The following is a 27,319-nucleotide window of genomic DNA, read 5'->3' as shown; positions in this document are numbered from 1 at the left end:
CCAAAACATAAACAAACATATAAATAAATTGTGCCTTCACAGGTCAGTCAAGAGTCCTGACATTTTGCTGACAGAGCAAGGCTTCTGCAACTTTCCTGACTCTCCCCTTCTTTCCTGATTCCACAGTGATCATGAAGACCAGGAAGGGGGAGAGAAGGGACCCCTGCACCAGGCCCTTCTGCCTCAGCTTTGTGGGCACCCTGGGCCACTGCCTGTGCAGTTGACTTGGACCCTGATGCCGCAAAAAGTCCAATACTATGAAAGTAGCTCATCAAATACCACCAGCTCTTGGGGGGGGGGGGGGAGTGTTATCAGCGTACATCCAGTGTAGATTAAAAAGCTAGAATCAGGTCTTGTAGCCAGAACATTCTTGGAATCAGATGCCCGAGGTTCTGAGCTCTGAGCTCCTCAGAGGGGGCTCCTGTCTGCCCTTCCACGCTGACTCTGACTGCCTGGCTGCGCCCTTGGAAAAGGGGGTGGCATTCTGCAGCTCAGGCTCTCCATGTGGCACCCCCAAGAAGCAGAGCAGCATAGCAACTTCCTCCAGAAATGAGGAGCCCCACTCCTGACTTTCCGCTATTGTCTGAATGACGGGGTACAGCAGAGGCTAGGAGCGGGTTTGCTCCTCGATGCCACGGTGCCCCTGCTTTTGCACTGCTGGAGGTTGCCAGCGCTGCAGGAAATGTGTTCTGAGTGTGACCCTTGGTAGCCCTGCCACTGCAGGTTCCGGGCCGACCGTCTGCTGCTCTCTGGCTAGTCCCAGGAGCCTCTGGGAGAGGTGAGCCATGAGTCAAGCCGAGGTTGAAGGCCCAGTGCCCGAGACCAACCTAGCCCTGTGTGTGGGCCGGAACAGGGTCCGAAGAGATATTTGCCAACAGGGCCCTCCCAGCGCTGTTTCTGAAGGTCTCCAGGGCACTCAAAGGAAGAAGTTCAAGGCAGCTGGGACAGGGCCCCTGGCAGGGGGAGGAGGGAAGGAAGGTCCTACCTGCTCCACTCGGCACAGCTTGTCCACGGTGCCCTGGTAGTGCTTCATGCAGTCCTCGGCCAGATGCAGGTGGGTGGAATACTGCAAAAAAGCAGAGTTTGTTCCTGTTTATGCACTGACCCAAGGTCTGCTACAGAGAAGTCTGTTTCTGCAGGACCACGTAGAGAACACACACCCACACAAATAAATGCACATACTACAGAAACAGGCACATGAGCATACAAACACACATACACACAAACATGCACAAACACGCATGCACATATACAGCAGGGCAGGACAACTGCACTCCAGGAGTGAAGGAAGGAAAGAGCGTGTCTGAGAACACATGTCAGGGCTGCTGGGTCCCCACAGGTTCCCTGGTGCCCCTTATGTCTCCACTAAGTGGATCTACACTCAGTGGGACTGTGTAGGTGATCCCCACTCGTTCAGAGAGTCACTGAACAGCAGAGGGAGGTGGAGGGGAGAGGGAAAGGGAGGAGGAGAGGGAGAAGGAGAGAAGGAAAGAAAGGGAGAGAGAAAGAGACGAGAAGCTACCAGGAGCTGGAGCGATAGCACAGCAGTAGGGCATTTGCTTTGCAGGCAACACAGGATGGACCCTGGTTCAATTCCCGGCATCTCATAAAATCCCCCAAACCTGCCAGAAGTGATTTCTAAGCACAGAATCAGGAGTAACCCCTGAGCACTGCCAGGTGTGAACCCCCAAAAAAGAAAAAGAGGAGCTATCAGCTTTAGGACATTTGGGGGTTTTATTTCCAGTCACACTGGGTTGGACGGAGTTCAGGGCTTACTTCAGGCTCTGCACTCATGAATCACTCCTGGAGGTGTTTGCCGCCAAGCAAGGCACTCCCCTGCTCCCCGACATTAGGGGGTGTGGGTACCAACCTGAGTCAGCTCAGCTGCATGCAAGCGAAGAGCCCTCCCCACTGTGCTATCACTCCAGTCCCAGCCTTGGGGTTTTGTGCAGACTGAAGATTAAACTATGGGTGGGGGTGGGTTCCAGAAAAAGATCAGCACAAGACATTCCAGGGGCTCCTGCCATGGTTTCTGTGCAGCCATGAGTGGCCACTGTAGACGCCTCACCTTGCTGAGCTCCTTCTGATACTGTGGCATCTTCTTCAACATCTGGGACAGGTCCCGCATTGTGGTCTGCAGGGGGCAAGAGGGGAGGCACTTCTCACTGAGGTGTCTTACCACCATAGCAGGACCTCTGGACCTCGAGGCTAGGAGAGGGATGGGGCCTGGGGCTGGGACCAGCTCCCTGAAGTGCAGTCTGCCTGCTTGCTCCCCACTGCACTGTGTGGCCATGCTGCCAGGGCTGAGTACCTACAACTCCTGCACCACACACACACACCATCCTCTTGGTGGGGAACTGAAGTGGCTCCGAAGATAGCAGTTTTGTGCAGGGGAGCACTGTTGGGAGAGCCAGGACTTGCCCTGGGAGAAAGATTCTCCACACAGATCATATAAGTCTCAGGATCCAGCCCCTACCTCAGACTAGTAGAAGGCTGCCTGGGTAGCACAGAGAGGCAGGAATTGACTGACCACTTATCCTGAAGGGTGGATCGGGTCTGACCACTGAGCCCCATGCTTGACTACCCCAGTTGTATGGAAGCACTAGAGTGGGCTGCTACTTTGACGGGCTCAGATACAAAGATGGAACTGATGGTCGCCTCAGGGCACCGATGTTCTGCAGGGGAGCAATTCCTGCCACTGAGAGCTCACAGACCACTGAGCAGTCTCAGGAATGCTAGGAGAAGTTTCCTGAGGAGGAAGTTTACCAGGCAAGGCCTGGGCAAGGCCCAGTGCGTGACTACAGCATGTCCATGGGGGTGCAGGTGAATGGAAGGAGACAGGGAGTCCTTCCATGGCTTGAAGCTGGGTAGGTTCCATGGATGCCCAGGTTGCAGCCAGTCTCCCAGGACTGACAGTAGCCATGTGGCCCAGGGATCATGGTCCCCTCTCCCCCAAACTCCCAAGCTGTCTGTGTAAATAGATGCTCCTCTCTTCCTCTGGGGCAAAACTGCGGGCTCTCAGAGAGGGCACAGGGCTCTGAGGGCAGGGTTACCTTCTCCCCAGTGTTCATTCTCTTGCTGGAGGAAAAGTCTTTCAGAGACCGTGTGACTTCCCTGCAAGAGAGGAAATAGCAGCTGAGGCTCAGAGCAGCATTCAGAGACTCTGTGGATGCTTCAGGGCAATGCAATAGTCTTACTTCAGTGCCACTATACAGCAGGTAGGGCATTTTCCTTGCATATAGCTGACTGGGGTTCAATCCCCAGCATCCCATATGGTCCCCCAAGTTTGCCATGAGTCTCCTTTATTTATTTATTTATTTATTTATTTATTTATTTATTTATTTGATTTTTGGGTCACACCTGGTGGCACTCAAGGGTTACGCCTGGCTCTGCACTCAGAAATTGACCCTGGCAGGCTCGGGGAACCATATGGGTTGGCCACATGCAAGACAAATGCCCTAGTGCTGTGCTAGCTCTCTGGTCCCAGGAGTAATTTCTGAGTGTAGAGCTAAGAGTAATCCCTCATTAGGTGCTACCAAAAAAATTGTTCTTCCAGGACCTGGGCCACTTAAGGGAGGGAATGGAGCCTTCAGGGATTATTCATGCCTCTGTGCTGAGGGGACAATATGTAGTGCCAGGAATAGAACTGGGCTGTGCCACATGCAAGACAAGTGCCTTATCTTTCTACCCCTGTGTGGCAACTTTGTCTCTTCATTAGCAATACATTTAAAGTGATCCCTTAGAGGGTCGGAGCAGTGGCACAGGTTGTAAGGTGTCTCCTTGTGTGCTCTAGCTTAGGATGGACTGCGGTTCAATTCCCCCAGCATCCCATATGACCCCCAAGCCAGGATCGATTTCTGAGCACATAGCCAGGAGTAACCCCTGAGCGTCACCAGGTATGGCCAAAAAACAAACAACAACAACAACAACAACAACAAAAATGATATTTTAGGGGGGTCAAAGAGATAATACAGTGGATAAGGTGCTTATTTTGTACATGGTCAACCCATGTCAGGAGTGATTCCTGGGCAGTGAGGAAAAGCCCAGAGAACAAACAACAAAAAAAATTTTTTTTTGTTTTTGTTTTTTTGGGTCACACCTGGCAGCACTCAGGGGTTACTCCTCGCTCTATGCTCAGAAATCACTCCTGGCAGGCTCAGGGGACCAGATGGGATGCTAGGATTCAAACCACCATCCTTCTGCATGCCAGGCAAATGCCTTACTTCCATGCTATCTCTCTGGCCCACAAAAAAGATTCTTAAGAGACTTATTGCTGGGCCCGGAGAGATAGCACAGAGGTGTTTGCCCTGCAAGCAGCCGATCCAGGACCAAAGGTGGTTGGTTCGAATCCCGGTGTCCCATATGGTCCCCCGTGCCTGCCAGGAGCGATTTCTGAGCAGACAGCCAGGAGTAACCCCTGAGCACCACCGGGTGTGGCCCTAAAAACCAAAAAAAAAAAAAAAAAGAGAGACTTATTGCTTTTCTAATGTTCTGAGACAGAGTAAAGTAAATGGCATTATTTTAATAAATAAATAAATATTTATTTGGTTTTTGGGTCACACCCGTCTGTGCTCAGGAGTTACTTCTGCTCCATGCTCAGAAATCGCTCCTGGCAGACTCCGGGGACTATATGGGATGCCGAGATTTGAACCACTGACCTTCTGCATGAAAGGCAAACGCCTTACCTCCATGCTAGCTCTCCAGCCCCTATATAATTATTTATTTAATAGAAGAAAATATTATTTATAAATTGATGCAGGACAAGTTCTATATTCACAAGTACATATAATTTATAATATATAAAGTCAAGTCTCAATCAAATTTTAATATTGGCTACTCAAACACACTATTTTTTTTGTTTTGTTTTTGGGCGGCAGTGCTCAGGGGTTACTCCTGGCTCTGCATTCAGAAATCGCTCTTGGCAGGCTCAGGGGGACCATATGGGATGCCGGGAATCAAACTTGGGTTGACTGAGTGCAAAGTAAATGCTCTATCTGCTGTGCTATTGCTCCGGGCCTACGGACACATACTTCTCTTAAGTTTAGTGACCACAGAAATTTGGAGATCCTTCTCCAGACCACAGGACTCTCCAAGGCCGATCACAGCCTTGCATCTTCTCATACATTTGCCTACATTCGCTGGCTCAACAGTACAGTGTCTCTGTGACAGAAAAGTTTTGGTTGCTTGTGGCCTGCTCATGGTATTTAAGTGGTAAACATGTGGAAGTACTTCCACAACTGAGCAGCCCTTGCTCAGAAGCAGGAGGTCTGAAACCAGGAGAAAATCACACACCTTCTAGAGAGAAAACAGTATTGGATGCAGTTATCTGGACCTCTCAGGAGAATATATGAGATTTATTTTGTTGTTGTTGTTGTTGTTGTTTTTTCGGACCACACCTGTTCGATGCCCAGGGGTTACTCCTGGCTAAGCGCTCAGAAATTGCCCCTGGCTTGGGGGGACCATATGGGACGCTGGGGGATCAAACAGTGGTCCTTCCTTGGCTAGCGCTTGCAAGGCAGACACCTTACCTCTAGCGCCACCTCACCAGCCCCGAGATTTATTTTTAGTTTTGCTTTTGGATGTCTGGGATTGAACCCAGGGCACCATACATGTGAAACTGTTGTCTACAATGAGCTATATCCTTGGTGCCCAAACTAAATGGTTTTGTTTGTTTTGGGGGCCACATCTCACAACGCTCAGGGATTACTCCTGGTTCTATGCTCAGGGATCATTCTTGGTGGGTTTGGGGGAGCATATGGGTGCTGGGGAGCAAACCTGGGTCAGTCACATGCAACTTATATTCCCTACATGTAGTATTGCTCTGGTCCCCAAACTAGCTTTTAAGGTGTACTAGGGAAAGAGGAAAAGAAGGAGAGAGGGAGAAGGGAATGAGGAAGAGCAAGTGAGAGAGAGAGAGAGAGAGAGAGAGAAAGAGAGAGAGAGAGAGAGAGAGAGAGAGAGAGAGAGAGAGAGAGAGAGAGAGGGGATATCTTTTTTTTGGTTTTTGAGTCACACCCGGCAGCACTCAGGAGTCACTCCTGGCTCCACGCTCAAAAATCGCTCCTGGTAGGCTCGGGAGACCATGTGGGATGCTGGGATTTGAACCACCGTCCTTCTGCATGAAAGGCAAATGCCCTACCTCCATGCTATCTCTCTGCCCCCCCCCAATGATGTCTTGAGCCCTGCCAGGAGTGATCCCTGACAGAGCCAGGAGTATACACTGAATACTCCTGGGTGTAGCCCTCTAATGAAAACAATCGGAAAAATAAAAGCATTTTGCTGAAAGAGCTACATATATTTCATATAAATCCCAAACATAACCTGGATTGTAAAACCAGCAGAGTTTGGGGTCACTGGGGAACAAGATGGCAACTCAACTGAAACTACTGGCCCCTATGGGTGAGCACTTGGGAAGCCTGAAAACAGGCATGTGAGGGGAGAAAGGACTGAGGGGTGGGAAACCAGGGGCAAGGAAGCATAGGGCATTGTTTGGGTTGTGAGTGGGGCTCAGTGTATGGGCATGGCGAGGGGCCTGGGTGTGGGCGTGGCTAGGTGGGGTATGGGCGTGGGTTGGGTGAGATTTGGTGTGTGGGCGTGGCTCAGTGATGTTGGGGTGTGGCATGGGCATGGTTGGCTGTGGGCATGGCAGTGGGGTGTGGGAGTGGCTTGGTGGGACATGGGCGTGGTTATGTGAGACTCATGGGCGTGACCCAGGGTGGGGCGTGGCTTGGCTGTGGGCCTGGCTCAGTGGGGGCATGGGGCATAGTTTGGCCTGTGGATCAGTGGGCGTGGTGCGTGGCTTGGCATGTGGGCATGGCATGGTGAGGGGCGGGGCCGGGCTCTTACTGGGACACTTCTGCGATGTGCTTGTGGCGCAGTGCGATCCACAGGTCGTCGTCCTCGTCCAGAAGCACCTCCTTCACTCGGGCCTCTCCGATGCCACTTGTCTCGTACCTACAGAGGAGATGCCCCGGGTTTAGTGCTTCCCTCTAGAGCCCACAGCCCTCAGCAAAACAACGCCTCCACAAATGACTTCACACCCTGCCCTGGCCCTGTGCCCCACGTCCACAACAGAGCCACCTGATCTCCGGCCCCTGGTAGAGGCTGCTATGGTGGGGTGCAGGGCTCTTAGATAAGGCCAGGACTTGGTCAGGTTAGCAGCTGGTCCCTCACAAGGAACCCATTGATCCTCTGGGGGAAGAGACCAGACCGTCTTCACTGCCCATTAGCAGCTCCCAAGGGTGAAGAGAAGACTGCAACGATTTTAATGTTTTTTTAATTTAAAAAATCTGCAGCAGGGAGTGGGGGAAACCCACATTCTGTTGCACTCCTGTGTCTTATTCTTGGCTTTGGGCTCAAGGATCACTCCTGGCAGGGCTTTGGGGAACCAAATGTGGTGCCAGGGATCCGACCTAGGTCTGCTGCTTACAAGGCAAGTGTCCTGCCTGCTGTAGTAACACTCAACCCCAACCACACCCACACAGTGAAAGCCCAAGGCCCCAGGCCTGATTTGTGTTACACAAAACACAGAAATGAGATAATTTCTTCCTTAGATGGGAAAATTGGAATTTGGTTCTATTGATGCTGCCAACACCCCTGCTAGCAGTGAAGAAAAAAGTGGAGCTTGGGGAAAAACTAGCAGCTTGGTGATGCAATATTTTATGGCCATTATGTGTCACTGAATCAGACCCATGCGTGCGTGCGTGCGTGTGCGCGCGCGCACACACACACACACACACACACTCACACACACACACACACACACACACACACACACACACACACACACACACGCCAAGGCCGCCCAGCAGGCTGGGACAGGAGGTGACCTGGTTCTGTGTGGAAGAATGAGACTTCTCCACAGTAGCCACTGTATGGCAGTGAATGAGAGACCCAAATGACAGGGATGCCCTGAATTCACACACCTCATGGTAAATTGAGGCCCTCTTGTTCCTCTGAATGGGCCTGAGGTTCCCCAGCAAGCCCTGGTGGGGCTCAGGAAGTCGCAGAACATTTTTTTCCCATAAAAGCTATACCTACAGGCCCTGTTTCTGAACCCCAGAGGGAAGGAGCTTAGCACTTACTTGTAGACATCGTTCTCAATAGGCAGCAGGTCATAGCTCATGGCCTGAAAGGTCAGTTCATGGAGGACCGGGGAACTGGGGTCAAAGCCACGATCCAGGATCAGGAGCTGGGAGCGCGCCTTGTCTGGGCCCTAGGGGAGCAGCACAGGAAGGGGGTTCCCATGAGCCCTCCCATTGGGGCACTTGTGATTTCCAGCTCATGGGGGCTCTCTCGGTATCAGGAACACCGGAAGTGGGGTCTGAGGCCAAACCTACCCATATAGCACGGGGTGGCTTGTCTAGCCTGTGCCTGACAAAAATCCCAAGAAGACTGTGGGAACCCACAATGTGCTGCCCGATGCCACATCTCCTGACACCACAACCCAAGGGGCCACAGCACATGGATGCTCGGTTTCTCCAGTGAGCCGCCATTTTTCCACAAAGGCAAATGCAGTATGTCGCAGACCAACCATGGCTCATGTCTTAGACTGCAGGTCAGGGCAAATAAACTAGCTCACTAAAAGCTGGTCACCAGAGCCCAAAAATTGCAGGGGATTCGCTTTACGCTTTCTGGGGCTATCTATGATCAGAATCTGCTCTGGCTCTGAATACAGCTGTTTCACTGTTGTCCACAGTGAGTTGAGTTTGTTTCGAGACCATACCTGGTGATGCTCAGGGATTACTTCTGGCTTTGTACTTAGGAATCACTCCTGGAAGGGCTCAGGGGACCATATAGAATGCCAGGGTCAGCCATAAGCAAGGCAAGCAACCCACCTGCTGTACTATCTTTTGGCCCCTCTAAAAAGAGTTTGTTTGCTTTTGTTTTTGTTTTGGACCACACTTAGAGGTGCTCAGGAGTTACTCCCGACTCTGCTTTCAGGAATTGATCTTATTAGTGCTCAGGGGACCACATAGGATGCTGGGGATCAAACCTAGACTGATGTGTGCAAGGCAAATGCCCTCTCCATTGTACGATCACTCCAGCCCTCCCCAAAGTGAATTTAAAAGCAGAACACCGGGCCCGGAGAGATAGCACAACGGTGTTTGCCTTGCAAGCAGCCGATCCAGGACTAAAGGTGGTTGGTTCGAATCCCAGTGTCCCATATGGTCCCCTGTGCCTGCCAGGAGCTATTTCTGAGAAGACAGCCAGGAGTAACCCCTGAGCACCACCGGGTGTGGCCCAACCCCCCCCAAAAAAAATAAATAAAGCCGAACACCAACTAGGGTCAGCTATCAGCTAGGTGGCCCCTCTTTATCCCCATGTAGTCTGGATAGAGGACTCCCTGGGGCCGAGATGTGCCACTAGGAAGGACTAGGCTGTGAAGGACAGTTCTGGGCCCTGGTCCAGTGGTGGTGACAGATCTACATTCTGTGCTGTGGGGGCCAGATTAAACTCACACATGCATATAGACACACAGGAAGTCCGAATAGGGCCTGGAGATGGTCCAGCATCTACCTTCTGCTTCTGACACCTCACAATTGAGGAAGTCCCAGGATTTGGGGATTGAGGTGGGACAGTCTTGGGAAATAGAACTGAGGAGACTAGTGCTGCATAGATTCTGTCACCTACCGAGGATGTCCTGAGGCACCTCACAGGACAGTGGCTCTCCTGATGTACTGTGAGCCCCAGAGCTGACCCAAAGGCTCCCACACAGTCCCAACTACTCACCTCACCCATGGTGGGGTCATCGGCTTTGTAGGCGTCCAGCTTGTCCTGGATGAGCTGTGCCAGCAGGGCATTGTCCTTATACTCCCTGGCAAGGATAGAAATGGGGTGAACTGGGGCACATAATAAAAGGGGGTGTGTGGAAAATGAGACTTCAGATGGACTGTTTCGTATGTGTGTGAGGGGGGGAGAGGTGGGGAGAGAGAGGGAATGAGAAAGGGAGAGATGGGCCGGGAAGGTGGCGCTAGAGGTAAGGTGTCTGCCTTGCAAGCGCTAGCGTAGGACGGACCGCGGTTCGATCCCCCGGTGTCCCATATGGTCCCCCAAGCCAGGGGCGATTTCTGAGCGCATAGCCAGGAGTAACCCCTGAGCTTCAAACGGGTGTGGCCCAAAAACCAAAAAAAAAAGAAAGGGAGAGAGAGAGAGAGAGAGAGAGAGAGAGAGAGAGAGAGAGAGAGAGAGAGAGAGAGAGAGAGAGAGAGAGAGAGAGAGAGAGAGAGAGAAAGAGAGAGACCTGGCGATGCTCAGGGATTACTGGATTATTCCTGGCCCTGCACTCAGGAATTCCTCCTGGTAGTGCTTGGAAGACTATATGGTGTTTTGTTTTGCTTGTTTGTTTTTGGGTCACACCCAGCAGCGCTCAGGGGTTACTCCTGGCTCTATGCTCAGAAATGGCCCTTGGCAGGCTTGGGGGACCATATGGGATGCCGGGATTCTAACCACTGTCCTTCTGCATGCAAGGCAAAAGCCCTACCTCCATGCTATCTCTCTGGCCCCTGGAAGACTATATGGAATACCAGGAATTGAACCCAGGTTTGCTGCATGCAAGGCAAATGCCCTCCCTTTTGTTTTATTGTTCTGTTCTTATCTGCTAGATAATTCTTGAAGCCTAAACAGAGATACTGACATTGCACCAATCACAGAATGAACCCTTAGCTTGGTGCCTGAAATGTCGTGAGCCACCCAACATATCTTTCAGGTCTAACTCTTTTATTTTTTTGGATAGATTTTTGTTTTTGAGCCACACCCAGTGGTATTCCTGGCTGTACACTCAGGAATTACACCTGGCAATGCTCAAAGGACTGTATGGGATACCTAAGATCAAACCTGGCTCAGGGGGCCGGAGAGATAGCATGGAGGTAAGGCGTTTGCCTTTCATGCAGAAGGTCATTGGTTTGAATCCCAGCATCTCATACATGGTTCCCCAAGCCTGCCAGGAGTGATTTCTGAGCGTGGAGCCAAGAGTAACCCCTGAGTGCTGGCGGGTGTGACCCAAAAATCCAAAAAAAAAAAAAAAAAAAAAGATACCTAAGATCAAACCTGGCTCAGTCGCATGCAAGGCAAATGCCCTCCCCTCTATACTATTGCTCTGGCCCCACTCAGGACTAGCTGTTGGCTCCATGTTCAGGCGTGACCCTTGGTAGTATTTGCGGAAACATATATGGTGCCAGAAATTGAGCCGGGGTCAACCCTATACCACCTCATCAGCCCACTAGTTCCCTCTTTTTTAAGAGAGACCTAAGTGCAAAGAGGAGCTGATCTTTGCAGCTCAGATATACCAGCATGAGTGGCTGAGGGCCTTACACCCACCCTTTCTCACAAGCTGGCTGGCTGCGCCCCACTTTTGCCCACTTTAGTTGGTTCCTGGGGCCTGGTTTGGGATGAGAGCTGTTACTGCCAACCAAGACTGCAACAGCCAACCGGACAGCCTCCTGGGTTCCTGCCACCAGATGGCACGTATGGCGACCATCCAACTACAGCCAGGCTCAGGACTTGAACTCAGGCCCAGTTTGCCTGGACAAGCCAAATCCCCTGGAGGGAAGCCACACCCACCGGATATAAGACATGCCCACCACGGAGGCCGCACCCACCGGGTTCTGGCCATCACTGACATCTCTCCCTGCTTGGTCTGTGCTCCTATGGCCATGGTCTCAGAGTTGGGTCCAGGCATGCAAAGCTTGAGCCCATGTGTGGGATATTTCTTCCTACTGCCCCCCATCTGGGCCTCCTCCCAGGCTATGTGGGGCCCCCACACAGTGTGAGAGTGAGACAGAGTGGCTGCAGAGGGTGGTCACAGGAAGGATGAGGGGACCCTGGGTCACTTACAAACTCCTAACAAATTTGGTTGGGTGACAGAGGGCCCCCACTTCCCCCACACCTTTTTTTGTGGGTGCAGCCATATCACGGTGACACTGGGGCAAAATCAGAAACGGTGACCAGCTGGGCAACAGACACACTGGGGGCTCGCTCACCCCCGATACCGCACGGCAGGGTACTCTTTCAGCGTGGCGCACAGGGTGGCGATCTGCTCAGCCAGGCGCTCCAGGATCGGGCTCTTCATCTGGGCCTTGTGGGGGCTGTAGAAGCTCTGGAAGGAGTCGGCAGAATCCAGGGAGTACACCTGGGCAGGCGGGGTGGAGAATGGAGGCAGAATGTGGGCCCAAGGAAGGCATGGGGATTTCTCTGCCAGGCTGGGAGAGTCTAGGACACGCTTCCCTCATGCTCTCCCACCCCATACCTTTGGGCCATCGGGGGCACCCCTGTGGACCAGCAGTAATCTCCAGGCCTGTCTTCAAGCAAGGGGTAATGGAAAGTGGAAAGTGGAAGCTCCAGGTGAGGCCAGTGAATGAGAATAGGGGATGGGAGGGGAGGTCTAAAGGTCTGATATGGAAACCCAAACACAATCATGTATGTAAGCAAGGTGTTCAAATAAAAAAAAAAAATAAGCCTCAAAAAAAAATAAAGGTCTGATATGTCCATTTTTTTGTTGTCCTTTTTTTTTGGGGGGGGGGGGGTCACACCTGGTGGCAGCAGCGCTCAGGAGTTAATCCTGGCTCTGCACTCAGAATCGCTCCTGGCAGGCTCAGGGGACCATTTGGGATGCTGGGAATCGAACCGCCATTCAGCTGCATGCAAGGCAAACACCCTACTGCTGTGCTATTTCTCTGGCCCCTTGTTGCCCTTCTTTTTATTGTTGTTTTTTTTTTTTTTTTTTTTTTTTGTTTTTGGAACTACACTAGCAATACTCAGGGGTTACTTCTGGTGCTGCACTCATGGAGCATTCCCAGCAGTGCTCAGGGGACCATAAAGAATGCTGGGATTGACTCCAGCTCAGCCTCATGCAGGGCAAACGCCCTCTGCACTGTGCTACTGTCCCAGTCCCATAACTCAGTTTTAAGGCACCATCATCCATAGTCTCTGTGCTCTCAGTACAATGAATTCTTGGTTTAAAAAGTTCTTTTTACAGTAAGGAAATTTCTCAAAACAAACAAACGAAACAAAAAAAAAACACTAAAAATAGAATTTCAGGGGTTGGGGAGATCGCACAGCGGTAGGATGTTTGCCTTGCACGTGGCTGACCCAGGACAGACCTGGGTTTTGACCCCCGGCGTCCCATATGGTCCCCTGAGCCAGGAGCGATTTCTGAGCACATAGTCAGAAGTAACCCCTGAGCGTCACTGAGTGTGGCCCAAAAACATCATCAACAACAACAACAACAACAACAAAAAGAATAGAGTTTCAATATTACACAGTGATTCCATTTCTTGGCATCTACCTCCACCAAACATGCAAAAACATTGATTTGAGGGGGCCGGCGAGGTGGCGCTAGAGGTAAGATGTCTGCCTTGCAAGCGCTAGCCAAGGAAGGACCGCGGTTGGATCCTCCCGTGTCCCATATGGACCCCCCCAAGCCAGGGGCAATTTCTGAGCACTTAGCCAGGAGTAACCCCTGCACATCAAATGGGTGTGGCCAAAAAACAAAACAAAAAAAACACACTGATTTGAAAAGTTGTCTATACACCTCTAGTCACTGCAGTGCTTATTGCAAATTAGATGGCAGGCAACCAAATGCCCAGTGATGACAGATGATAGGAAGCGTAAGGAGTGAGCCCTAAGCATCACTGGGTGTGTCCTCAAACCAACAAAACAAAACAGAAAAGAAAATAATAGCAGCTGATACTTCCCAGTAGTCCTCTCTGGGCTGATACCTCTTGACATTTTCAGAGGGAGGTGGGGCATGAACTGCAGCAGCCCCGCACCACACCCCCCACTCTCCAACAGAAAGAACCCAGTTCTGTGACTTAACCTTATCAAACTTCAAAGCCACAAAATGTTTCAGATCTATAAATCCTGGACTGTACAATATTTTCTTTCTTTTTTGGGTTTTTTTTTGGGGGGGGGCCACACCCGTTTGATGCTCAGGGGTTACTCCTGGCTAAGCACTCAGAAATTGACCCTGGCTTGGGGGGGACCATATGGAACAATGGGGGATCGAATAGCGGTCCTTCCTTGGCTAGCACTTGCAAGGTAGACACCTTACCTCTAGCGCCACCTCACCGGCCCCTGCACAATATTTTCATAGTAGTGTCAGCCTAGTAGTATCCCAAGAAATTTGATGGAAAGTCCCATAGTAAAAATATACTAAGCTCAGTGATACAGAAGGCCCAACTAGCACCTATCAAAGCCCAGTAAATCCTTAAACACTGACTTTAGTAACATAAGTTATGGAGAGAGAGAACAATAATCTCAAATGGACCTGTGTTGATCTAAGTTTTGGTCATTCCATTTGCCTTTGTGTTTAGAACAAACAAGAAGTAAATATGTGCCTGCGCGGAGGCAGGCTATGCTGGTGGGTAAAAGATTGGGGACACAGGTAAAGGAAGGGAAGGTCACACTCACTGGTGATGGGATTGGTGTTTGCACAGTTAATGCCTGAAATGATTGTATTAGGTACAACTTGGTACATCATGGTGTTATAATAAAAATTAGAAGGCAAAACAAAGAATTTGTGGCATGGAAACATGATGGAATACTATACAGCGTAACAAAGGGTGAAATCATGTAGCAACCTGGATGGCATCATGTTAAGCAATTTAAGGCAGAGGGAAAAGATCCAGAATGATCTTAATTCGTCTGTGGTATACAGAAAGACAAAACATGGGGTCAGGCAGTACTAGACAATGACAAACCTTTGTCCTTGGCTACAAAAATCAGATGAGCAAGCCAGGGGGTGTAGGGGAATGAAGAGGTGAACTAGAAGTGACATAGGCCAATAGTGGATTGGGAGCTGGTACTGAATACTGCGATGGCAGTGAGGAGCAGAAACTAAGTTTGTCCATATTCTTGTAGACCTAGGACCTCAATTACAACAGCAACTTTTCTTTTTTAATGTATTGGTTTTAGGGTCATCGCAGCAATGCTCAGGGGTTACTCCTGGCTTTGCACTGAAGAATTACTCCTGGCAGTTCTTGGGGAACCATATGTGATGCCAGGGATAGAACCCATGGTAGACATATGCAAGGCAAGCACCCTGCTATACTTATCACTCTAGCTCTGAGGACACTGGATTTTGCTCAAATCAGGTGGTGGCCAAAGTCACAAAAAAGGGGGAAATTCCTGTCATACAGGCTTAAGACAAGGAAAAAGAAACCTTTTAGTGCCCATGGAATTTACACTTTTTTCCTTTCCCTTCCTTCCTCCTACCTTCCTTCCTTCCTTCCTTCCTTCCTTCCTTCCTTCCTTCCTTCCTTCCTTCCTTCCTTCCTTCCTTCCTTCCTTCCTTCCTTCCTTCCTTCCTTCCTTCCTTTGATTTTAGGTCACACCAGCTGGCACTCAGGGGTTATTCCTGGCTCTGTGCTCAGAAATTGCTCTTTGCAGGCATGGGGGACCATATGGAATGCCAGGGATTGAACTCAGGTCCATTCTGGATAGTCCGAGTGCAAGGGCAAATGCCCTACCACTGTGCTATTACTCCAGCCCCTACACTTTTTTCTAAGAATGAGGCACTCTGAGGCATCTAGAATAGAAGTTCCCTAACTTATCTGTGTAACTTTTTCAGGAACAAACAAGCAAAACATAAAACAAACCAAAGCAAAACACAAACCCAACCATTCAGCACCCCTTTCTTTTTCTCTTGATTTTTTTTTTGTTTTGTTTTTTTGTTTTTTTGTTTTTGGGTCACTCCCGGCAGCACTCAGGGGTTACTCCTGGTTCCATGTTCAGAAATCGCTCCTGGCAGGCTCGGGGGACCATATGGGATGCCAAAATTCGAACCGCCATTCTTCTCCATGCAAGGCAAACCCCTTACTGCTGTGCTATCTCTCCGGCCCCTTCTCTTGATTTTTTGTTTTGTTTTGAGGCTACATCCAGCTCTGCTCAAGGTTCACTCCTAACTCTGTGCTCAGTGATCACTACTGGTGGGCAGAAGGGACATCTGAGTTGCCAGAGATGCAAGCCAGATGAACCATGTGTAAGGTAAACTCTACCCTGATGTGCTATGGCTCCAGCCTAAAATCTACTGTTCTTAAAGCAAGCAAACAGGAAGTGACCCCAAACTACCTGCAAGCCTACTATGTATTGTCCCCTAGATCTTTGCAGTCCTCTTTCCCCATCCCAAGGGAAGCAATAGCCTGGTAGGTCTAGAAAGCACTCTATGAAGATCTAGTATGCAGGCACAGTAGGTAGGATGCTTGCTTTGCATGTGACCAACCCAGATTCAATCCTTGGCATTCCATATGATCCCCCAAACATGGCCAGGAGGGATTCCTGAGCACAGAGTCATAAATAATCCTTGGGCACCCCAGGTATAGCACCCCCCTAAAAAATCTATTAAGTTAAGGTCACCTTTTCTTTATGCCTTAAAAGTACTTTTATTTTTTTTTATTTTTTTTTGTTTGTTTTTGGGCCACACCCGTTTGACGCTCAGGGGTTACTCCTGGCTATGTGCTCAGAAATCGCCCCTGGCTTGGGGGGACCATATGGGACGCCGGGGGATCGAACCGCGGTCCTTCCTTGGCTAGCGCTTGCAAGGCAGACACCTTACCTCCAGCGCCACCTACCCGGCCCCTTCTTTTTTTTTTTTTTTGGGGGGTGGTGGTGGTTTTGGGCCACACCCAGCGATGCTCAGGGGTTACTCCTGGCTGTCTGCTCAGAAATAGCTCCTGGCAGGCACGGGGGACCATATGGGACACCGGGATTCGAACCAACCACCTTTGGTCCTGGATTGGCTGCTTGCAAAGCAAATGCCGCTGTGCTATCTCTCCGGGCCCTAAAAGTACTTTTATTTTTAAGTCCTATTTTTTTTTTTTGTCTCTGCTAGAAATAGACATTTGACATTTTAGCCAGCCACAAAGCCTGGCCAGAGTGGGAAAAACCTATCTCGTGATCAACACAGATTCAATCCCCACAAGGATCCCTTGAGCCCCACAGAAATGATCCTAGTGCAGAGCCAGAAGCAAACCCTGAGCACTGACAAGGGTGATCCCCCCCAAAATTTATAACATCAGTGTTGAATATTTTCTCTCAATCTGGTTCACCTGTTCCAAGTGAACAGGTGCCTTTTCCCAAGTGCAGAGAGAGATTTTGTGGCCAGACTCTGGCAGGGAAAGTGTTAAGGGCTGGTGACGTGTGTGGCCATCTGTTCCTGTGGCCTGACCAGCTGAGGTTATCGCTACATTAAAAAAAAAAAAAAAAAAAAGGTTCCTGGGAAGCAGATGGAAGGCGCCTTCCCTCCCCCTTTTTCTTTGTTTGGCTGTGCTGCTACTCTCAGGCTATTTAAGGGGCTCAGCCAATTAGGGTGCAGAAATAGAGGTACCGCTGCATGGAAAAGTCCAGCAACTGAGAACAGGACATGGGGGCACATTCAGTGGACACTGGTTCCATCATAGACCTCAGCACATGGGGTGCCCTTCAGCAGGTCTCAACCCTCATCAGGAGTGACTCATTGGGGCCTCACCTGGGACTCGTAGGGGAGGAATGCAATGTTGATCTCTGTCAGCGTCTTGATGACTTTGGCCGCTCGAGATTTGACCAGCTCGTTGAATAGCGCGTCAGGGCAGGCTGTAAGAATGACCAGATAGTCAGTAATAGGCTTTCCTAGCCCTATGCAGGCTCAACGGCACATGCCTGAGGTAGGGGAACCAGTGCTTGTCTCCCACCCTCAAGCAGACACAATTCTAGGGTAGAAATGGAACAGAAGGGCCTGGACACAGCTTTGGGTCAAGCTCATGCCTTGTAGGCACACGACCTGGGTTCAATCCCCAGCTGCAAAATGAAATGAAAAGTAATAAACAAACAGAATGTGTTTTTATGTTTTTGTGGCCACACCCGGTGGTACTCAGAGGTTATTCCTGGCTCTGAACTCAGGGTTCACTTCTGGTGCTGCTTGAGAAATCATATGAATGCTGGGGATCAAACCCAGGTTGGCTGTGTGCAAGACAAGTGCCCTCCCTTCTGGACTATTGCTCTAGCTGAATGAAAGTAATGGAAAATGATCCACCAGGCCCTCAACATCAAGAAACTGCAATGAATGGGATCGGAGAGAAAGCACAGCAGTAGGGCATTTGCCTTGCACACAGCCCATCCAGGACAGAGGGTGGTTCAAATCTCGGCATCCCATATGGTTCCCTGATACTGCCAGGAGCGATTTCTGAGTACAGAGCCAGAAGTAACCCCTGAACACTGCTGGGTGTGACCCCAAAACAAAAAGAAACTGCAATGAAGATGGATAAGGAAAAAGCCAATAAAACCCTCTGCCTGGTAGGGAGGAAAAATGAAAACAAGCCTAAGAAGGGAGACAGAAGCCCAAGTTCAATCCCCAGCACTCAGGGAGTGACTCCAGAGCACTGAGCCAATAGCTGCGCATCTCACTGAGCAGGAGAAACAAACTTGGGAACATGAAGTAGGGTGTGTCTGTATGTGTGCATGTTGGGAAGTTGTGACAGGTACTTTCCCCTGGAATTCTGAGGTGCTCAGCATCAGCACAGAAGATTCAATTGAGGGGGAAGCATAATTTCAAATGACACTCCTGAGCTGAGCATCAGGGCCAGGGGGTACCACCATCAGCCCTACACAGGCAGCCCAGGTACCATCTCAGCCAGCTCCTTCTCTCCCCACCTGTCTGTCAGTGATGAGGTGTGTGGCATCTCTCCACAAATGCCCTAGAGAGTTGCTCCTGGCACACTCTGCTTCACAGCTGCCCCAGCTCCAGCATGAAAAGACGCCCCTGTCCTGGGCTCTAATTCTAAACCCTTCCCCAAGAAAAAAATCAAGCCCCAAGCACAGGGACAGGCTCCCCCAACAAGGACATCACCCAGTGAAGCACTTCTGGAGTTGGAAATAGCACAGTTATAGTGACAGCTGGAAGCTGCTACAGAGAAGCTGGGGGCACTGAGCAAAGCTTCCGGCAAGCAGCCTAGTTCTTAGAGGTGCCACATTTCACAGGGAAATGGGCAGGACCCTGGACTATAACTGTGTGTATTTTTTGTCTTTTTTTTAAGGGCCACACCTGGCAGTGCTTAGGGATGACTCCTGGCTCTATGGTCAGGAATCACTCCTGGTGAGCTCAGGGAACATATGAGATTCCAGGGTTCAAACCCAGGTGCGGAATGTGCAAGGCAAGTGCCCTTCTGCTGTAGAATTGCTCCAGTTCTATTTTTTGTCTCTTTTTTTTTTGTTGTTGTTGTTTTTGGGTTTTGGGCCACACTCAGTGGCACTCAGGGATCATTATTTCTGTGCTCAGAAATCACACCTAGCAGACTTGGGGGACCATATGGGACGCTGGAGATAAAACCTGGATGTCCTAGGTTGGCCGCATGCAAAGCAAAACCACTGTGCTATCATTCCAGTCCCTATTTTTTTTTGTGTGTGTGGTTTTTGGGTCACACCCGGCAGTGCTCAGAGGTTATTCCTGGCTCCAGGCTCAGAAATTGCTCCTGGCAGGCACGGGGGACCATATGGGGCGCCTGGATTCAAACCGATGACCTCCTGCATGAAAGGCAAACGCCTTACCTCCATGCTATCTCTCCGGCCCCAACCAGTCCCTATTTTTATTTATTATGTGAATCTTTTTCTGAAGAGAAAAATCAAAGTGCAAGGCAAGTCTGTAGAAGGCTGTGACAAACAAGCCTGTGGCCAACTAGGGTTGGCCCACGGTACAGAAGCCCGGGCTGGGTGGCCATTGTATCCCATGACAGATACTCACAGTCGGTGAAGAATACGTGCGCAGCCCGGTACTTGGCAGTTGGTGGATCCTTGAAGTCACTGATGAGTGAGTGGACAGACTGTTGAAGAGGAAAGAAGGGAAACTGAGTCTGATGCCAGAGGCAGAATGGACCCGGATCTGTACTAAATCAAGTTCCAGCTGTCTTTCCAGTTCACAGGGAGGTTCCTGCAGCATTTTCCCCCAAGGAGTAGTAGGGGGCTATGCAGGCCTGCTGCGTGGAAGTACCTGGCCAGGCAGCATCCCAACCCTCACCCCTGCCAACAGCAGGGGTTTAAATGGTTTAAATGTGTGATTGAGGGGCCTAAGTGGTGGCGCAAGTGGTAAGGCATCTGCCTTGCACACTGTAACCTAGGACAGACCATGGTTTGACCCCCCAGCATCCCATATGTTCCCCCAAGTCAGGAGTAATTTCTGAGCGCATAGCCAGGAGTAACCCCTGAGTGTCACCCGGTGTGGCCCAAAAACCAAAAATAAAAATAAATGCGTGACTGATTCTTACTGAGACTTGCTCACAGCTGAGTTTAGGAGAGAGACTCTGCCACACCTTCCCCCTTCCCCTGAACTTAAATGAAGAAAGTATTTCTGGGCACATTCCAAAATGAAAGTCTCAGCTCTGGGCCCGGAGAGATAGCACAGCGGTGTTTGCCTTGCAAGCAGCCCATCCAGGACCAAAGGTAGTTGGTTCGAATCCCGGTGTCCCATATGGTCCCCCGTGCCTGCCAGGAGCTATTTCTGAGCAGACAGCCAGGAGTAACTCCTGAGCACAGCCGGGTGTGACCCAAAAACCAAAAAAAAAAGAAAGTCTCAGCTCTTCTGAAACCATGTAAGTTCGCAAGATGAGGGTCACCACCTCTCTAGGAAGGCCAAGAACCTTCCAGAAGACACCTACGGAAGTTCGGACAATGCAGAAGCATCTGTAGAAATGCACAATTTGCAAGCAGAGAGAAAACTCACACAGACAGGGAGGTCTGAAACAGCTCCCAGCCCATGGAAATCGGGTGCTGATATGAATCAAGCACCCTGCACAATCCCGGCAGTGCCTATGAACACCATACCTGGACTTTGATGAAATAAGTCTGAAAGCGAAACCTGGTCCCCCCAAATCTCTATGTGGCTCCCTCATTAGCTAAGGTGGCTCTCCCAAGCCTTGGGGGAACCTTACCTTCTCAGACGGGGTGATGAGGTACACGGCCTCCAGGCTGGGGAGTGGCTCTCTGCGCTTGTTAATGTCTTCTACAACTAGGAAAGGGAAGAGGTGCATGAAATGTCAGAAAATGTGATGGGGGAGTCTCCGAGGCAGAAGCCATCATGGCTTTGCAACCAGGCACACACTCCAACAGTGTCAGTCCCTGCCTCACACTCAAGATGCTGACAAGCCGGGACAGAAAAGGAAGATCCAGGGCTGGAGTGGTGGCGCTAGAGGTAAGACATCATGCAAGCGCTAGCCTAGGACAGACCAACAGTTTGATCCCCCGGCATCCCACATGGTCCCCCAAGCCAGGAGTGATTTCTGAGCACATAGCCAGGAGTAACCTCTGAGCATCACCGGGTGTGGCCCAAAAACCCCCCCAAAAAAAAGAAAAAAGAAAACCACGATTTTCCTCACTGTGCCCAGAAACAGTCTCTTTTCTTCTGTTCTAAATAACCCTCAGAGCAGGCTGGGTTTCCTGATGCATGACGGGTTTCATTTTCCTCTGCACAGCTAACAGATAGTCCAAGGCGAGGCTCTCTCTATTCCTGTCCCTCTCTCAGGTGACTGACAAAACCCCATATTCTGTTCACCTGAGCCCAGGACCTCTGGTTTCCCCTTCGACAGCTGTGTCTGTCACTGCCCCTGCAAAGAGCGACTTGGGGACACTCATTAGCTTTTGGTCACCTGTCAGGGGCCTGGAAGAGGGGAGGCTCTCTCCCTGGGCAGGCAAACAGAGCCAACAGGTGTTGCCTTCTCTCTGGATGATGTTCAGACTCAAACCCAAACCCTTCAACCACCTAACAGGGATGGAAATTTTTGTCTTCGTTTTTACTTTGGGCCACACCCAGTGGTGCTTGGGGTTTAATCTTGGCTTTTTGTTCTGAAATCACTCTTGGTGGCAACTATGTGGGATGCTGGGGATCAAACCCAGTTGGTTGCATGCAAGGAAAAATGCTCTCCCCACTGCATTATTATATTACCCTGGCACAACCCCTTTTTTTTCTTTTGTTTTGGGTACCCACCAGCGGTGCTCAGGTCTTACTCCTGGCTCTGCATTCAAGAATCACTCCTGGTGGTACTAGGGAACCATCTGGGGTATTGGGAATCAAACTTGGGTTGGCTGCATGCCAGGCAAAAGCCTTCCTCTCATTGTTGTACTATTACTCTGCTGTCCACCTTTTCTTTTCTTTTTTTTTTTTTCTTTTCCGGTCACTCCTGGCAGCACTCAGGGGTTACTCCTGGCTCTGTGCTCAGTAATTGCTCTTGGCAGGCTCGGGGGACTGACCATATGGGATGTTGGGAATCGAACTGGGGTCGGTCCATGGTTGGCAAGTGCTAGGCAAATGCCCTACTGCTGGGCTGGTGAGGTGGCGCTAGAGGTAAGGTGTCTGCCTTGTAAGTGCTAGCCAAGGAAGGACCTCAGTTCGATCCCCCGGCATCCCATATGGTCCCCCCAAGCCAGGGGCAATTTCTGAGCGCTTAGCCAGGAATAACCCCTGAGCATCAAATGGGTGTGGCCCAAAAAACAAAAAAACAAATGCCCTACTGCTATGCCATAGCTCCAGCCTTGCCCACCTTTTCTATTTTAAATCTCACAGGCCAATTACACTTGCCTCCAAAATGAGAACTCAACAAGGGCTGCTAGCTTTTAACTTTGGCAACATCAGGACATTTGTTCACACATACTTGGGGGTGCATGCTACTGGGGAGATGGAAACCCCCCTGACCCTGCAAGTGACAACATCCCCCCAGTGTTGGCTAGGGAAAACTTTGTGCCAGCACGTCAGCAGAACATGAGTACTAGGGGGAAAAGCAGGGCAGCGGTCCTGGGGAGCAAGCCGGGGAGGTCCTGTCAGTGCTGCTTTTCAGAGCCTGTCGTCCGAGAGAACCACATTTGTTGTGCCTATCTACCTAGGTTGTGACTGGGAAGCCCTTCTTATACTTAAAAATTCCAGTCCAGGGGCAGAAGCAATAGCACAACAGAAAGGGTGCTTGCCTTGTATGCAGTAAACTAATGTTCAATCCCCAGCATTCTCTATACGATCCCTTGAGCCCCTCCAGGAGTAATTCCTGAGTACAGAGCCAAGAATAAGCCCTGAACACTGCTGGGGGTGACCCAAAAACAAAGAAATGAAACTCTAATTCAAGGCCAAGTGGGTAGAGAGCTTGCCTTGCACTCAGCTGACGTGAGTTTGATCCCCAGCCTTCCATATGGCCCCTCAGTCCCACCTGAGTGACTTCAGAGTGCAGAGGCAGGAGTAAGCCTGAGCACTCAGGCTGTGTCCCCGACCCACCAAAATAACCCTTGAGCCAGAGTAATAATACAGCAGGTAGGGCACTTGCTTTGCATGTGGCCAACGGGATTCAATCCCCGACATCCCATATGGTCCCCCAAGGGTGCCAAGAGCGATCCCTGAGCTCAGAACCAGAATTAAGCAATGAGCAACGCTGGGTATGGTCCAAAAACAAACAAAATCCAATTCAGAGAAGAGACTACAGCATCTCAGCCTTTTTGGTTTCCGTTTGGGCCACACTCTGCTGTGAAGTGCATCTTCCTGATGATAGGAGTAAAGAGAGAAAGTCTTATGCTAACTGGCATTTGGATTTATTCCTTCACTATGAGCCTGATTGGGTCTATGGATTCTTCTACTTAGAAGGTCTTCCTCCCTCCCTTCCTCCTTCTTTCCTTTCTTTTTTAAAAATTTAACTCTTTTCGACATCTTTTGACATATTTCCAAGCAGCACAGGATCAGGAGCTGAGAGCCAGGGACAAACATGAAGCTATGGGTCTCCATGGGGGAAGATCCCAGCCCCCCAAATACTGGGAGTACCTAAAGCCAGACTATGAGGAGGAAGGCAGCAGCGGCTAGAGAAGACCCACGGGCCAGCTCAGGGTAGGGATTGGGGCTGTGCTCACTTGTGATCCCCTCGGTCATGATGTCTGTCATCTTGCAGCAGGACGAGAGCATCCGCATGCTCAGCTGGTCCACCACTAGCACCTGGGAGCAGAGAGAACAGATCATGGGCTGCAGAAGCCCTGAGGGGGCCCCCAAAGCCAAGGTACCTACCTGCCTTCTAAGAGCCTGGCCAGCCTTTACCAAACAGAACTTTCTAGGAGTCAGGCTTAGCTCTCATTGACTTAATCTTACAAGCATGAACAAGAGCAGGTTTCATTCTCCAGGAGAATACAAATCTTTGGTTGAAAAAATGCAAAAGTTGGGGCTAGAACATTGATAGAGGACAGGGTATTTGCCTGGCACGTGGCCCATCTGGGTTCGATCCCTGGCATCCTATGTGGTCCCCTGAACTTACCAGTAGTAATTTCTGAGCAAAGAGCCAGGAGTAACCCCTCCACACCACTGGCTATGCCCCCAAAACAAACAAACAAACAAACAAACAAAAGAAATACAAAACTCGAAAGAGGGGCCAGAGTGATATTACAGTGGGGAGAGCACTCCCCATGCAGCCAAACTGGGTTGGATTCCTAGCACCTCCTATGGTCCTCCTGGGCCCAGCCAAAAAGTGATCCCTGAGTGCAGAGCCAGGAGTATGTCCTGAGCACTGCTGGGTGTGTCCCCCAAACAAATAAACAAAACAAATGTAAAAGCAAAGTGAGGCTTGGGAGATGTCATGTGTGATAGAGCACTTACATGGTGCATACATGAAGCATGCACAGCTCTGCCTATTATCCTCAGCCTCCACATTGTCCTGCATGGCCCCAAATGGCTCCAAGAGGCCCTGAACCAAGCAGCACCACAGTGGTTTCTATTTAAAAAATAGGTATGGGGCCGGAATGGTGGTGCTAAAGGTAAGGTGTCTGCCTTGCAAGCGCTAGCTGAGGACAGATCAAGGTTCTATCCCCTGGCGTCCCATATGGTCCTCCCCAAACCAAGAGCAATTTCTGAGCACACAGCCAGGAGTAACCCCTGAGCATCAATGGGTGTGGCCCCCCCCAAATAAAAATAAAAAGTAGGTATGAGGCCAGAGATATAGCTTGGAGGTAGGGCATTTGCCTTGCATGCAGAAGGACAGTGGTTCGAATCCCGGCATCCCATATGGCCCCCCGAGCCTGCCAGGAGCAATTTCTGAGCGTAGAGCCAGGAGGAACCCCTGAGCACTGCCAGGTGTGCCCCCCCCCAAAAAAAAAAAAGTAGGTATGAGGAGTAGGAGCAGTGGCACAGAGCGGTAAGGTGTCTGCCTTGCCGACGCTAGTCTTGGACGGACTGCAGTTCAATCCCCAGCCATCGCATTGCTCCCCCAAGCCAGGAGTGATTTCTGAGCACATAGCCAGGAGTAACCCCTGAGTGTCACTAAGTGTGCCCCCCACAAAAAAATAAAATAAAATAAAATAAAATAAATAAAATGCTGCCTTTCCTAGCATAACAACCGCCACCAATTATGATAGTCTGAGTACTTGTCTGGCCTGGTGTGACCTCTAGCAAAGTGTTCAGAAGCTGATATGCTTCCCTGTTGTGCTACGGTTTCACAGGCAAGGTGAGGCCTTTTCCAACTTACCCAGGGTCACATCCAGTGGGCGGTAAAGCAGGTCGCCTCTTGGGGTTTCCCAGCACAGCACAGCTCACTCCTGCTAGCATCCCTCTCTTCCCTCCTACCCTCTCTGGTACTTTTCCACAGGAACTCACCTTCCACTCTCCCTTCTTCTTGACCTTCTTTATCACATCGTGCATGATCTCTAAATAGAGGAGGGAGAAGCAATGTGGGCAGGAGTGGGAGAGGGCCGGGTGGATGGCAGGAAGGAGGAAGGGCGAGAAAGATTGATTTTAAAGTTGTTTCCACATCCACGGACACGAGCCTGTTAGACTCACTCCTTTTCTCCCAGAGGACTTGGTTCTCTTGGTCAAGCCACTGAGCTTGACTGCCCACTGAGCGGACTGACCTGACCTGCTATAGTTCTTTATACGTTCCAGAATGAAGGGTTTCTGGGCCCAAGCAATAGGACAGCAGGGAGGCACTTGTCTTGCACATGGCTGACCTGGGTTGGATCATCAATATCCCCATATGGTTCCCTGAGGCCCTTCAGGAGTGATTCCTGAGTCCAGAGCCAGGAGCAAGGTATGGCCCCAAAACAAAACAAAAAAAAGTGGAGGGTTCCTGGGGCAGGAATGGGCTTAGCAGGCTGGAGGGAGGGTTGGTTCTTTCTGCACTGTAGAAGCCTAAATTCTCTCTGACCTTAACTCCCTTTATTTTCTCATAAACCTCTTATTCCTCAAAATAACTAACTAAATCAAAATCTATCAGTTTGGCCAGTGTTGAGGCCCTGAGCTCCACCCCTGAGCAGACCCAGTGTCTGGACTCAGGGTGCCATCAAACTATGCAACCTACTAGGCACATCCAGACATGGCAGTGCCCTTAACTACAAATATGTAACCCTAGCCAAGGCTGCAACTTCAAAAAGGATGTACAGGAGAGCTACTAGGGAGATAATACAGCAGTTATGGTGCTTGCATGGCACGTGGCTGACCAAGGTTCAATCCTCAGCATCTTATAGGTTCCCCGGTAGCCCACCAGGAGAAATCCCTGAGCACAGAGTCAGGGGTAAGTCCTGAGTACAGTCTGATGTGGTCAACACACAAATAAATAAGTAAATAAGGGCCGGAGCGATAGCACAGCGGTAGGGCATTTGCCTTGCATGCAGCCGATCCAGGACGGACAGTGGTTCAAATCCCAACATCTCATATGGTCCCGAGTCTGCCAGGAATGATTTCTGAGTGCAAAGCCAGAAGTAACCTCTGAGTGCCACCAAGTGTGACCCAAAAACTACCAAACAAAATAAGTAAACAAATGATGTACAAGGGCTGAAGTGACAGCACAGCAGGAAGGCTGCTTGCCTTACACATGGCCAATTCCAGTTTGATCCCCAGCACACCAATTGTCCACCTACTACCACCATGCACAATCAGGAGTTACCCCAGAGCCAGGAAGAACTGAGCACTACAGGGTGTGATTCCCAGGCTCCTTCAAAGGCTAAGCAGCAGTGAGGAAGGGGCAGCCCCCATGAGCAAGAACATGAGTGCAACAGCAGGGTGCATGTGTCTAAGTGAGCAGAAGTGAACACACGCAACATCTGGGTGTGAACAGGATCCATCACAGCAGCAGTAACGAAGGGAGGAAAGAGGAGGAAGAGAACAGGGTTTTCTATACCAAAGGGAGCTGGCTCACTGTGCTGAGTGTAAGCTTAGCATGTGGGGGCCTGGCTGGACACTGCGAGGTCCCCTATAACTGAGCCAGAAGTATTTATGAGCATCACTGGGGGTGGATGCCCAAAGGACAACAAATTTTCTGGGTTTCTGATTTTTTTGTTTTGTTTTCAGCTCACAACCAGTGGTGCTCAGGGCTTACTCCCACTGGGCTCGGGGACCTGATGGGATGCCAGG

General features: G+C 50.4%; 1 protein-coding gene across 2 annotated transcripts in view; it reads right to left on the bottom strand.

The window, feature by feature from the left end:
• The window catches only part of STXBP1 (syntaxin binding protein 1), a 64,708-nt gene that overhangs the window by 15,323 nt on the left and 22,066 nt on the right, over positions 1–27,319 (bottom strand). For both annotated transcript variants that reach the window (XM_049774153.1, XM_049774154.1), the window contains exons 2-13: positions 25,568–25,617; positions 23,842–23,923; positions 20,895–20,971; positions 19,712–19,790; positions 17,465–17,568; positions 11,982–12,130; positions 9,733–9,817; positions 8,085–8,215; positions 6,847–6,954; positions 3,054–3,114; positions 2,069–2,134; positions 986–1,066 (exon numbers count right to left, since the gene is read on the bottom strand). In XM_049774153.1, coding sequence (XP_049630110.1) covers positions 986–1,066; positions 2,069–2,134; positions 3,054–3,114; positions 6,847–6,954; positions 8,085–8,215; positions 9,733–9,817; positions 11,982–12,130; positions 17,465–17,568; positions 19,712–19,790; positions 20,895–20,971; positions 23,842–23,923; positions 25,568–25,617 — 1,073 coding nt within the window. The remainder of the gene's footprint in view (positions 1–985; positions 1,067–2,068; positions 2,135–3,053; positions 3,115–6,846; positions 6,955–8,084; positions 8,216–9,732; positions 9,818–11,981; positions 12,131–17,464; positions 17,569–19,711; positions 19,791–20,894; positions 20,972–23,841; positions 23,924–25,567; positions 25,618–27,319) is intronic.

Source organism: Suncus etruscus, chromosome 5 (assembly GCF_024139225.1).
Source record: "Suncus etruscus isolate mSunEtr1 chromosome 5, mSunEtr1.pri.cur, whole genome shotgun sequence".
In the NCBI taxonomy this organism is placed as follows: Eukaryota; Metazoa; Chordata; class Mammalia; order Eulipotyphla; family Soricidae; genus Suncus; species Suncus etruscus.
This window is presented reverse-complemented; position numbering and strand designations above follow the sequence as displayed.